Source organism: Quercus lobata, chromosome 6, assembly GCF_001633185.2.
Source record: "Quercus lobata isolate SW786 chromosome 6, ValleyOak3.0 Primary Assembly, whole genome shotgun sequence".
In the NCBI taxonomy this organism is placed as follows: domain Eukaryota; kingdom Viridiplantae; phylum Streptophyta; class Magnoliopsida; order Fagales; family Fagaceae; genus Quercus; species Quercus lobata.
In genome coordinates, this window is record NC_044909.1 from 17261299 (window position 1) to 17274434 (window position 13136).

Here is a 13136-nt window from a genome sequence, read left to right on the forward strand (position 1 = left end):
TTATGGGTTACGAAGGCAAGGTCTAATTGGATTATGCATGGGGAGAGGAATACTTCCTTTTTCCATTTAACTTCGCTAATTAGAAGAAGTTTTAACAATATCACTTGTATTGAAAATGAATATGGTATCCTAACCCACGACATGGAGGAAGTTAAAAGTTTTTTTTTGGATGGGTTTAAGTCCTTATACCAAACTGAGATGGTTTCTAGTAGTATATTCAATCAAATTGACCCGAGGTGGTGTGTTCAAATAACCCAGGCAGATGCTGAAACCCTAATTCTCCCTCCAGGGCCTGATGGTATTCATGCCAGCTTCTTCCAAAGGTTCTGGGGGAATGTTGGTGATTCTGTTGAGTATGAAATCAAGCAGATTTTTCTTGATAGAAAAATCCCCCCTATCTTAATCAAACCTTGATAGCTCTCATTCCTAAGCAAGATGGCCAGACCTCTATTGGCCATTTTGGGCCCATTAGTCTTTGTAACTCTATCTACAAGATTTTGTCTAAAATTATTGTTCATAGACTCAAACACCTTATTCCTGCACTTGTTTCCCCACTTCAATCAGCCTTTATGGCAAGAAGAAGAAGTTCTAACAATGTCATCATAGCTTGGGAACTCATCCATTCTCTGAAAAGGAGAAAAGGGAGGGAAGGATTTATGGTGATTAAAATCTACCTTGAGAAAGCTTACGACAGATTAGAGTATAGTTTCATTAGGATGGTCCTAGATCATTTTGGTTTTCCAAAAAATTTATCAGAGCTTATTCTTAGCTGCATTTCTACATCCTCTACCTCCCTTTTGTTTAATTGTACTAAACTAGAAGCTTTCTCTCCTTCAAGAGGTATTAGATAGGGAGACCATATATCTCCTTATATTTTTCTTCTTTGCATCGAATACTTGAGCTCTCTTATCACCAAGAGTTGTGAAAGTAGAGAATGGACTGTTGTTAAGGCTTCTCAGGGTGGCCCTGGGTTTTCTCATGTTTTCCTTGCTGATGACATGCTTTTATTTGCTAAGGCAAATACCAAGAACAGTGAGGCTATTTTGGGGGTCCTTGATAGTTTTTGTGGGATTTCTGGCCAGAAAATCAGCAAAGGCAAGTCTCGTATTGTTTATTCCCCTAATGTGGATGCCCAAACTAAAATTTCTATTTGTAACAAGTTGGGAATTCAAGCCACCTGCGAGATTGGGAGATATCTTGGGTTTCCTATTTTTCATAAGGGTTGTAATTGTAGCGCTTTCTACTTTGTTATTGACAAAGTCCAATCTAAGTTGGCCAAGTGGAAAGCCAAAGTATTATCCCTTGTAGGTAGACTTGTGCTTGTTAAATCTGCATCCACCCTATACCAGATTACTATATGCAATGCCATGCTCTCCTTGTTAAGACTTGTTCAGCTATAGATAAGATTCATAGAGATTTCCTTTGGGGCTCTACCCAAGATAAGAGAAAGTTGCATCTTGTTAACTGGAATACTCGCTCTCCCCAAACAGTATGGTGGCCTTGGTATTTTCCAAATGAGAGCTAAAAAATGAAGTTTTTCTTGCCAAACTTTGTCGAAGTTGCTAATAACCCCAAATCTTTGTGGGCAAAAATCCTCATTAAGAAATACCTTTCAAGTTCTTTTGTTGGTAGGAAAAAGAATGGTTCAATTATTTGGGCAGCATGTAAGAAAGGAGGCCCAATTTTTATGCAAGGCCTTAAATGGACCATTTATAATGGACGTTCTATAAATTTTTGGAAAGACTTTTGTCTTCCTTTGGGGCCTATTAGAAATCTGGTTGAAGGACCTTTGTCTCTCCAAGAGGAAGCTCTCTCTGTTTGGGATGTTAAAGAAAATGGGATGGCTGTCCTTTCGTTAAGTCATTTCTGCCACTTCTTTTGCTAATAATCTTGAGCTTCAAGATTCCTCAGCTTGGGCTTTTTCTAATAATGGCTCCTTGAACCTTTGTACTTCTCCAATCTCTTGGGTCTGGAAAATCAAGTCAAATCCTTGAATTTTCTTCTTCTTTCGACTAGTCAACCACAATAGCATTCCCACATGTGAAGTCTTAGGTTTAAGAGGATTCACTCTTGACAGTTACTACCCACTATGTATGGAGTGTTCTGAATCTATCATCCATGTGCTATGTGATTGTAAATATCCCAAGTTGTTTTGGACAAAGCTTGGTGTTCCCCATCCTCTTCTCAATTCCTTTTCTTTACCTCTTCTTGATTGGCTTAAGGCCAATGCTGTTAATTCTTTTTCCTCCAATCACTTAGGTGCACCTTGGGAGGTTCTTTTCCCTATGGGAATTTGGCATTTATGGCTGTAAAGAAATGCTTTTATTCTTAGATCAGGTGTGGTGGAGCCAAACCTGATAGGTACTTGTGGGCAAAATTTTTTGCTATTGGTCTAGGTAGTAAATCAAACCCTAGTAAAGCTGTCATTCAAGTGGCTTGGAAAAGGCCTCCCATGGGGTGGATTATCCTTAACACTGATGGGTCGGCAATGGGAAATCCTGGCAAAGCTATATGTGGTGCCTTCTTCATAACTGTGAGGGAGAATGGTTAGGGGGTTTTGCGAGGGGTGTGGGGTTCACTACTAGCTATGTTGCGGAGCTTTGGGTGCTTGGTGATGGATTGAATCTTGCCTCCTCTTTAGGAATTGAGAACCTCATTGTTGAATTAGATGCTTTAGCTATTGTGCATCTGTTGAGAAACTCTGTTGCTAACTTTGCTTTGGAACCACTTTTATTTGACTGCATGAACCTATTGAGGACCTTTCCGCGGACTCAGATTGAGCATGTGTTTAGAGAGGCCAATCAATGTGCTGAAGCACTAGCCAAACTGGGTGCTAAGTTTTCTGCTATGTATGTTTCTTTTATTATCCCACCAGCAGTGGTGGTGAATCTGTTGGCTCTTGATAGAGCAGCAACATCTTGTAATAGACTGATTTCTATTTTCAATTAGGGTGCGTTTGATTCGACTTCAAACCAATTTCGGAAATCAATTTCCGGAAAATTTTGCGTTTGGCTGTCATGGAAAACATTATTTTCCGGAAATTGATTTCCTGTTGACCGAAATTTGAAGCCTTGACCACGGAAATGAATTTCTGCCTTCATTTTCACTTCAATTCATTTCCGTGTCTTGTAAAACGCAGAGAGAGGGAGAGAAAAAACAGAAAACACAACACGAGAGCGAGAGAGAACGAGCGAGAGAAAGAACGACGAGCGAGAAAGAACGACGAGCGAGAGAGAACGAGGGAGAAAGACAGAGAGAAAGAAGACGCGCAAGGGAGAAAGACAGAGAGAAAGAGAGAGAAAGAACGACTCGATCGTCGCAGCACCGGGTCTGATCGCCACAGCGCCGCGCCGATCGCCATCTTGCCTTTGACTTCGCCCGTCGACTTCGCCGTTCGACTTCGCCCTTCGACTTCGCCCGTTGACTTCGCCGTTCGACTTCGCCCTTCGACTTCGCCTTCGCGCCAATCGCGATCGCAGTCGTAGCATCGATTCGTCGTCCCCAATCGCGAACCCAGATTCGTCGTCCCCGATCGCGATCGTCGCACCCCAAAACCAATCATCCTCGACCCCAAAACCGATCGTCCTCCCTCTCTTCCTTCTTCTCTCTGTGATCGGATTATGATTTATAATTTTCCTGGGTTTTATTTGTGTTTTTGAATTGAGGGATGAAATATTTGTTTGGCAGGTGCGAAAATGTGTTTTCTGTGTGATTTTGATTTTTGTTGTTGTTGTGGTGGTGTGGTGGTGGTGTTTTGGTGGTTGTGGTTTTTGATTGCCAGTGTTTCCTGCCGTGGGATGAATTGCTGTGTAGGAAAATAGCATTTTCACCCATATAACCAAACACTAGAAAATATTTTTCACAATATTTTCTGAAATGCAACCAAACACTTAAAGTTATTTTCCTTTCCGGAAAATCATTTACATGAAACAAACACAGCCTTAGTTTTTAAAATATTTTCCGTTTCACCCAAAAAAAAAAAAAAAAAAAAAAAAAAAAACTTAAAATCCTGCTAGCACAAGTGTTGTAAGATTGTTGTGCTGTAGTATTACATTATTACTATTACTTATTCCTATGGGGCCTCCCATTGTTGGATATTTTTTACCTACAATAAAAGTAAATTGGGGACCTCAGCCCAAAACCTTCATCCCAATAGGCTGAGCCACCACAATAATAATACTTAAAAACAACCTATTAAGGACATTGTGCTACGTAGTGTTAGCAACAAACTTGCAAATTCCTCTTTCACTTAATGAGTACATAATCCAATCACAAGAGATTAGTCTAGTGATTCTTAAAATTTCATGAAATAATGAGGTCTCGAGTTCAAAATTCAATTATTTTTAGTGACACCACTAGCACATGGCATTATACTGTAATGAAGTTTTGGTTTTGGTCACGTGCCACCAAATAATCCATTTTAATATAATTATATCAAGTCCAATGCCCTTAAATTATCTTCCTCATCTTTTTTTTTTCTTTTTTTAAATTTCTGATGAGAATAATGATCTTAATTTCCGTGTATCTGATATATCAAGGGTCTCAATTGAGATATGTGAAAACATGTCAGTATTAAAAAAAAGTTAGAAACTTTACGAGAATAATGCAGACGTGACCTTGTGTTCTTCTATATCCATATATAGGAAGCGATGCAACTTATTGAAATAGAAGTACCAGGAAGCATAACTGCATGTCAATACTCATAAGCAACAGAGCAAATTACAACAAAAACTAAAACGTGTAGAGTACATAACATGAACATAGCTCAATACAATGACTGAGAAGATAGCTAACGTAAGCAGTAGCTCTTATTTCTAAAGATTTAGCAATGCATTTAGTTGGCAGTTGGGGGTTTGTGGGGTGGCTTGTGCTCTGGTGGTGGCTTCTCTCCTTTACCCTTTGGTGGCTTGTGTTCTGGGAGTGGTTTCTCTTCCTTGTCATGTGGGGTTGGTGGCTTGTGTTTTGGTGGTGGCTTTTCTCCCTTTGGAGGAGGTTTGCCGTCAATGGAAGTAGACTCCAATAGAAGGTGTCCAGGGTGATGATCATGTGGTGGTGGCTTCTCTCCCTTACCTGGGGTTGTTGGTTTGTGTTCTGGCAATGGCTTCTCTTCCTTATTGAGTGAGGTTGGTGGCTTGTGTTTTGGGGGTGGCTTTTCTCCCTTAGGAGGTTTGTGCTCATGTTTGGGAGATTCATGGTGGTCAGCAAGTGAGGCAGTGCTTAGAAGCACCACTCCAAGGAGCAACACTAGGAAGTATTTGGTAGTAGTCATCTTTCGTCTTTGGATGGTTCAAAACAACAAGACTTCTTGGCCTTTTATAACGAATACTAGAGCCTATTACGTCAGATCCTTCGTCATTCAGCACTTAAAATGTACCCTACCATAGAAGCAGTTCAAAATCGAAATCATCTCTTCTTGTTTATTCAATTATTAATTTCTGGCGGTCCATATAGAGTTCAAATGTTTGACAATGTACCAAGGTTACTCCTGGTGAAGGCTAGTGACACGTAACGAATTTTGCTCTTATGCTTTCCATGCAACCGTATCCCATAACATGCAATCTTAGAATCTTTTGACTTAATGCATAGTTCCTCAATTTTCTTACTTTGATTTTTTATATGCTAAACATATATATCATTCCCACAGAAACGAAAAAAAAAATCCATATATTGGTCACGTAATACGTATGTGGTCCACATCAAGACCTAACCGCAGGAAATGTAAGGAAAAAAAAAAACAAAAATAGTTGAATTTATCAAAAGGGTCATAGGTTTATATGATATATTGATGATTTTTTTTAGGGTGCGGTGGAGAAGAAAACCCATTATACATGACACATGTAATATAGAAGGGTTTTAATTGTTTCACACCCCTTCGTACATTGTTGGTACAAATTATATATTTTTGTGGGTTAACTATAGACATTCTTGAAAGAAAGTGAATTTCTTATTTGATATCATGAAACAGTAATTTCCAATATTAGTGTATGTGTCGTTGGGCTGCAAGCTCATGAAACAGTAATTTCCACTTCTATTATTATCATCAGTTTTTTTATCACATGGGATTAGAGTCCGATGATAATGCACAGTTTTTAGCAACTTTCCAAAAATTCAATAATAGTGCACAATGGTGTTTCTCCGATTCACACTTAGGATGGCGACTTTATTAATTACTACACATATTGCACCAGTGGTTAGAAGAAAGATGGAAACAAAACAAGTCATGTGATTACTATATACCAACCAATCAAACCTATTATAATTTTCATACTACTGGCCACCGCCAGCTGGGCTTAGTGAATTGATAAGTGTTAACCTTCAGTAGTTTATAAAGAAAATTAGAATAATCTAATGGGAGCAGAAATTAGACTTTAAACTATCATATAAAATATGTAGACACATGTATAAAAAAAAAAAGATAATGTAATGAGTACATTAATGGAGGCAAATAATTATCTATTCACAAATGAGGGTGAAATGTTGAAATTACAGATACACTAACCACAAAATTTTTTTAGATAATTCACAGACAATGCTCCTTCTTGTCACGTCAGAGGTGGATGTCACATATGCATAGATCCCACCATGAGACCCACCCCTCATGTGAGAGAAAAGAGCATTGTTAGTACCTAAATATTTTCCACTGATCACGAGGCTCTTAACAAGTTCTATCTCATAAATAGATAATTAATTATTCACAATTTTTTTTTTTTTTTTTTGAGAGAGAGAGAGAGAGAGAGAGTTAATTATTCACAAATGAGTGTGAACGGTTGGAATTCGCTAGTAATAATGTTACAAAAGAAAATCCTTCATGAACGGAATGGTTCTTTTACTTTAAGTATCTAGATTTTGGACTTTTTTGAGTATGAGCAAATCAATTACATTAGAGTGTAAGAGAGACACTCTTAAAAGTACAGCTAATTAATTTGAATTACCAATTTAAGAAACGGTTAGAAAATAAAGTCTATCTAGGAAGAGAAACACCTCTACCTTAGGACTTATCCTCATTTTTTTTTTTAAAGGGGCTATTGTCTGGGACTAATGTGTTAATTTTTTTTTTTTTTTTTTAATGGAAATGGAGGTCTTATTTATTAGTTAATAGTTCATACATCACCAACAGTTGGCCATCAGGCACAAAGTCTATTAGTCTCGAGGCCTGCCGAATCCCTTACATAACAGACATATACAAAATTGGGACAAGAGCTATAGACAAACAAAATGTGTTGTTGGGAAGTTCCCCGCTTCACCAAAGCATCTGCGATTGCATTTGCTTCATGGTAAGTGTGAAGCACTTGCACCTCCCATTCCCGGTTCATGAGGTTCCTGCAATCACAAATTAAAGGTCTCATATTAGCAGGATAAGTTGCATTTTTCTCTGTTAACCAGGTTAGCACTATTGTAGAATCAAGCTCAAGTTGTATGAATTTAAATCCCAATGCCCAAGCTATTGCCAAACCCTATCTGACAGCTGCCAACTCTGCCATGTTATTTGATGCGAGTCCTAAATGAAGGGAGAAACTAGATATCCACTCACCCGAGCTATCCCGCAATAGGCCCCCGGCCCCTGCTAGTCCTAAATTACCTATCGCACTACCGTCAATGTTGAGTTTAATATAGGGGTCAGGGGGCACATTCCACCGGATAAGGTACAGGATTCTAACCTAGCTTTGGTCACAAAGCCAGCCAAGAAGTAAAATTCTGTAGCTGCTTGCACAGAGGAATGAACAAGTCCATGCTGGGACCGAGATTGAGCTTGAAGATTCGTTCATTCCACTCTAACCATAAATTCCAACAAAGGAAAGGGAAATAAATTCGTCATGGAAGTTGATGGGGCATAATAACTGCTACCGCAGTTGCATTATGTCGAAGCCACTTTTGTAAAAGCATGTAGAAAAAGGCCAGGGGCAAGAGTCCCAAGGATTTGCCCAGGACTCTTTAGCCTAGGGATAGTCTCGTGATATGTGAATGGCCGTTTCCAGGGTATGACATCTAGGACACTGTCCATCCATATGGTGGGAGGTAATCGTTAAGAAATGTTTAGTGGGTAACCAGTTTTGCATAGTTTTCCAAAGAAAAATTTGAATCTTTTTTGGACAGTGAACAACCCAAATCCAGTTCCAAACCAGTTTATCCCAAGGCACTTGTTGTCTATGATAAAAAAATTTAGAAGTAGATTTAACTGAACAAGTCCCATTGTTGTGGGGCCAAAGAAAAGTATCTGAGATTCTAGCAAAATGTGCCGCTAGAATGCCCTAATTAAGTTGTTCAAGCTGGGGTGGGAGAGGAAAGGTGAGAGATTCAAAAGTCCAAGAGTGATTAGATCGCAACGAGCTAACCCTGTGATCTTCATCATGGAAAGGGAGTGGACCTTCTATATAACTACAAAGGGTGCCTCAAGAGAGCCAAGAATCCTTCCAAATTCGAATTTTTTGGCCATCTCCTACAATCCAGCTCATTCCCTCATGTAACAATTTAATCCCTATCAAGAAGGCTGTCTAAATGTGAAACCTGCTCATGCTTCTGGTATTGTTAGACATCGTTGTGTGTAGGAAGTATTTGGCTTTAAGAACTTGAGCCCAAAGCGTGCTAGGGTTAGTATAAAGGCACTAGGTCTAGTTCATAAGAATCACGTGATTTCTATGACGGGTGGATGTCAAACCCAGGCCGCCAGCCTCTTTAGGCAAAGTTACCGTCTCCCAATTAACCGTATGATAGCCTTTATGCTAAGCCGTGTCCCACCATAGGAATTGACAACTCATTTTATCCAACTAGTGACTAATTTTTTGAGGGAGAAGCGTGGTTTGCATGATGTAAATGGGAATGGATGTCACAACTGATTTTATAAGGGTGGCTTTGCCAACCATAGATAAATATTTAGCTTGCCAACCTTCAATTTTCATTTGAATTTTGTCCACTAAATATTGATAGGATGTAGCCGTTCAACTGGTAGTGAAAATGGGCGTCCCTAGATATGTACCTATGTGATCCGTAGTGGGAATACCAAATATGCCAGCCACTTGCTCTTTTTGATGCCTAGTAGTGTTGGGGGAAAACCATAGACACGATTTAGTGACACTCACAATTTGTCCAGAACAATCACAAAATTGTTGTAGGATTCAGCTTAAATTCTTACAGTCCTTGACCTTGGCTTGAGTAAATAGAAAGATGTCATCAGCGAAAAATAAATGCGAGAGGCGCACCCTCCCCCTAAAGCTAATAGGATGGAGAAGTCTTTAACAGGTAATGCATTAATTGGTTGCTCAATTTGTAATAGGTAATGGGCTAATGGGCCTTCAAGGGACTACCCTTTGTCATTGCAAAAATTAACTGTCATTGATGTCTTTCATGTATTTGTCCCAATTTTTAATAGGTAATGGGCTAGTCATATATGCCCTTAATTTTATTATTATTACTAGTCGCTAACTCTTTCTATGCACAGAAACCTACCTATTTGTGAAGTAGACTAAAATAATTTTTATAAAATCCTAAATTGATTAAGAAACTACACAATTGCATGATTTGCTCTTGTATGACTTCAATTTGTGTTAAAATTTGATGAAAAAAACATTGCTTGAACGTGCAATGGCTTACAAAAAATTTGTCAAACAATTTCAGATATTGCAAAAAAATAACTCAAAAATTCAAATGTTAAAAATTCTGAAAGACCAAAAAATATTAAAGAATCAGATGATTCTCTGCTAAAAAATTATTGAAACAAAAATATATATATATATATATATATGTGACTAAACAATAAAGAAATTTAAAGGAAAGATGGGTTATATTCAAAAAAATAATTTCAATTATTGCAAGCTTTTTTATCTTGTAACAAATAGCTAAAGAGAGTTTAGTGGTTCATGTACGAAAATTACTTTTTAAAAATACATGAAAAACCATAAAATAATAATAATAATTTTTTTTTTTTAACAAAGTAGAGGAGAAGAAAATAACATAAAAAGTGAAAGTTCAATAAGTGTATGAAACACCTTGAACGTTTAGACCCCCAATTTAAAAATTACCAATCCAAGCTTAATATCAAACAATCAATGTGCGGAAAATGAACGTAAACTTAATACAGAATTGATAAACAATCTAAACCAAATAAATTCACATCCACAGTAGAAATTAAATGGAAAAGATTAAGGGAAGAGAGATGCAAACACAAGGACAACACTCGATGTGTTATCGAAGAGGAAACCGAAGCCCTCGGCGTAAAACCTCTCCGCCGCCCTCCAAGCGGTAAACAATCCACTAAAGAATGCAATTGGGATACATGAACAGCAAAAGATCCTCCAAGCTTAATCTACCCAATGTACCTAAGCCCTCCAAGCTCTTACTCCAACGAGGTTACACCAAACCTATTTCCTCTTTAACTTGCTAGATTCCGCTACTTGACCATAGCATCTACCAATATGAAATTGGTCCCTTCTTAACTGCTTCCCAAACACCAAATGGCCTCCTCACAGATATGGGTATGGTGAGAAAAGGTTTTGGTACCTCTCAAGGATTTGACAATGGAGAGGAAAAGAGTAGAAGAATTTGAAGAGTCTCTATATGAAGATTGTGGATGAATTAATCTTGTTTTTCTCTAGGGTTTCTCTCTCAAAATTCTCTCTGGAATCTCTCACAAAATCGTGGGTATAAGGGTATATATATAGTAGGGTGAGAAGGAATGTGAAAAGTCAGTTTTTCCAAAACAAGGTGTTCTGGTGACTTAACCTCGCGACTAGGTTGAATCGCAAGTTTAAGCCGCGAGCTAACCGCCTGGCCAGCCTGAGACTTTTGTCCTGTAGTGCAACAGCTAGCGCGACTCTTCAGCTTCTGGCATGTTTGGCACGTGTGTAACTATCTGGCAACTTGCAAGCCGCGAGTCACCCGCAAGATCCAGTCGCGAGTCCATGCTTCTTTGCACAATCTTGAACATTTCTTCACACTCTCTCACACACTACCTTTACATGATTCCCATCTAAATACAGGGTTACTAATTGCTAAAATACAAGCAAATTTGGCACGGAATAAAGCTAACAAGATGGTTAATAAAATTCAACCTTACAATCTCCCCCTTTGGCTATTCCGTGACAAAACCCTAAAACAAACTCTAGACTTAATATGTGAGTTAAGAACAGTTGAACAAAACTCACTCACACCTAACTCTAGAATTTGAAAAGCTCTTGAATCATATGAGCAAGTAACTCCTGAAACACAACAACACAATTTGATCATTGTATGCAGAAAACTTGTAAGGCATATGAAGCAAGCACAATGCGATCAAGCAAAATGGAATGAGAAATAAACCAAGGCTTGAGAAATAAACCAAGGCTTGACCAAACAAGCAATCACTATAAAATAGTGACCACAATACTCATTCACACTTGGAATGAACATCCGGACATACAAGTTAATAAGCTCAATGCAAATCACTTGCATGCCCAACACTCAACCAATGCACAATACTTAAAGTATATGCATCTAGGAACAAAATCCTACTAGGGCACAAGAGTGAGAATACTTAAAGAAAATGCATAACATTTAGCTAGAAGTATTGGCAACAGAACATAAAGGTTAAGAAAATGCATAACATTTAGCTAGAAGTATTGGCAACAGAACATAAAGGTTGCATAGCATGGTACAGACCATAAAAGCCTACAAATTCATGGAAACAAACCCTAAAAGCTTACAAAAGCAACATGGGCACAAACCACAAAATATTGAATAAAAACTCAAACAATATAAACTAAAAGTGCTTAAAGTTTCTCCCGTTCAAAATGATGAGAAGCTGTGATGCACTTGGAACATATATACTTGTAACCTGAAACACTTGCACAAAACACATTAGACCCTCAAGGTAAAGCAAGTAATAAAAGGACAAGTATAATGTAACAAGTAAATTGCGATCAAGTAAATATGATGTGAAACATGAGAGTAACTTGATCATACACCAAAACAGTCATATAGAAATGACTACAATGATCACATAGCAAAGCAATTGATTATCCGAACATGCATTCAATAAAGCACAATAGCTTAGGGATATATGCATGTCCAAAACACAAACACGATGCAATACAAGAAAACAAACATAAAAAGAAACAAACAAAATAAAGTTTTATTGTTAACTCAATGTCTTCTCCCCTTTGGTATATGTATCTCCCCTATGGAATATCTCTCCCCCTACAAATGTGCACGAGAAATAGAATTTCTCCCTCTAAGGATGTACACAAGAATCATATAAAAATAACAAAACTCTTCAGTATACTACTCTAGAGTATACTCTCCCCCTTTTTGACACGAATAGACAAAGGGGTCAAGGAAAAAAGAGGGCAAAAGATGAAAGAACAAACAATGTTAATGATGCATGAGGGGTGCGAGATGAATGAGAAAATGAAGCTCAATTCTAAGACAAAACAAAGTGCTGCAAAGCATAAGATAAACATGACATGCTAAAATGAAGAAACAAGGTATAGACCAATACATAACAAGGGTAGCAAATGTGTGTGCAAGAGGTAGTTATGTGCAATGCATGACCAATGCATGAAAAATGCACATGTGGGGCAAGGTGTGTTAAATACACAACCAATGAACCAAACATGTTCCTAATGAGGAAACATGAGAAACCCCAAAGTTTGGTACTCATCGGAGTCCAAACAAGCGAGACAATGCCTAAGAGGCATTTTATCAAACACCTAGCATGCACACTATGAACAATAATGTGAAACAATGCATGAACAACATGAAATCCACCCTTAATACATGTTCTTTCTGCCACAAGGGGCTAACATCCAATGCAAATCAACAAAAGAAATCAATCCCATGAAAAAATTTGACAAAAATTAAGTTTTTCCAACCCCTATGATGAAAATCCCAACCAAGAACACAAAACTCTCCAAAACATAATCTAAGGATCAAAATTAATAAAAAGAGTTTATAATTACCTTAGAGATGTTAATGGAATAAAAAACCATTCAAATTGATTGGGTTTTGATATAAAAATATTGAAAAAAGGGGTTTAAAAGAGGATGGGAGAGGTTTAAAACAGGTTTCCCACGAAAAAGCTCTTTAAAAAGCTGATTCTGGGCGTTTCGCGATTGGGCGAGTCGCCAGGTTCAGTCACGAAAATTTTCTCGAGTCGCGGGTGAGTC

General features: G+C 38.0%; 1 protein-coding gene across 1 annotated transcript; it reads right to left on the reverse strand.

Annotated features, from left to right (window-relative positions):
- Positions 1 to 4638: 4638 nt before the first annotated feature.
- Positions 4639 to 5284, reverse strand: LOC115995278 (early nodulin-75-like). The gene has a single exon (XM_031119783.1). It carries the CDS (start codon positions 5267 to 5269, stop codon positions 4835 to 4837), a length of 435 nt encoding a protein of 144 aa, XP_030975643.1. The 5' UTR covers positions 5270 to 5284; the 3' UTR covers positions 4639 to 4834.
- Positions 5285 to 13136: the final 7852 nt, after the last annotated feature.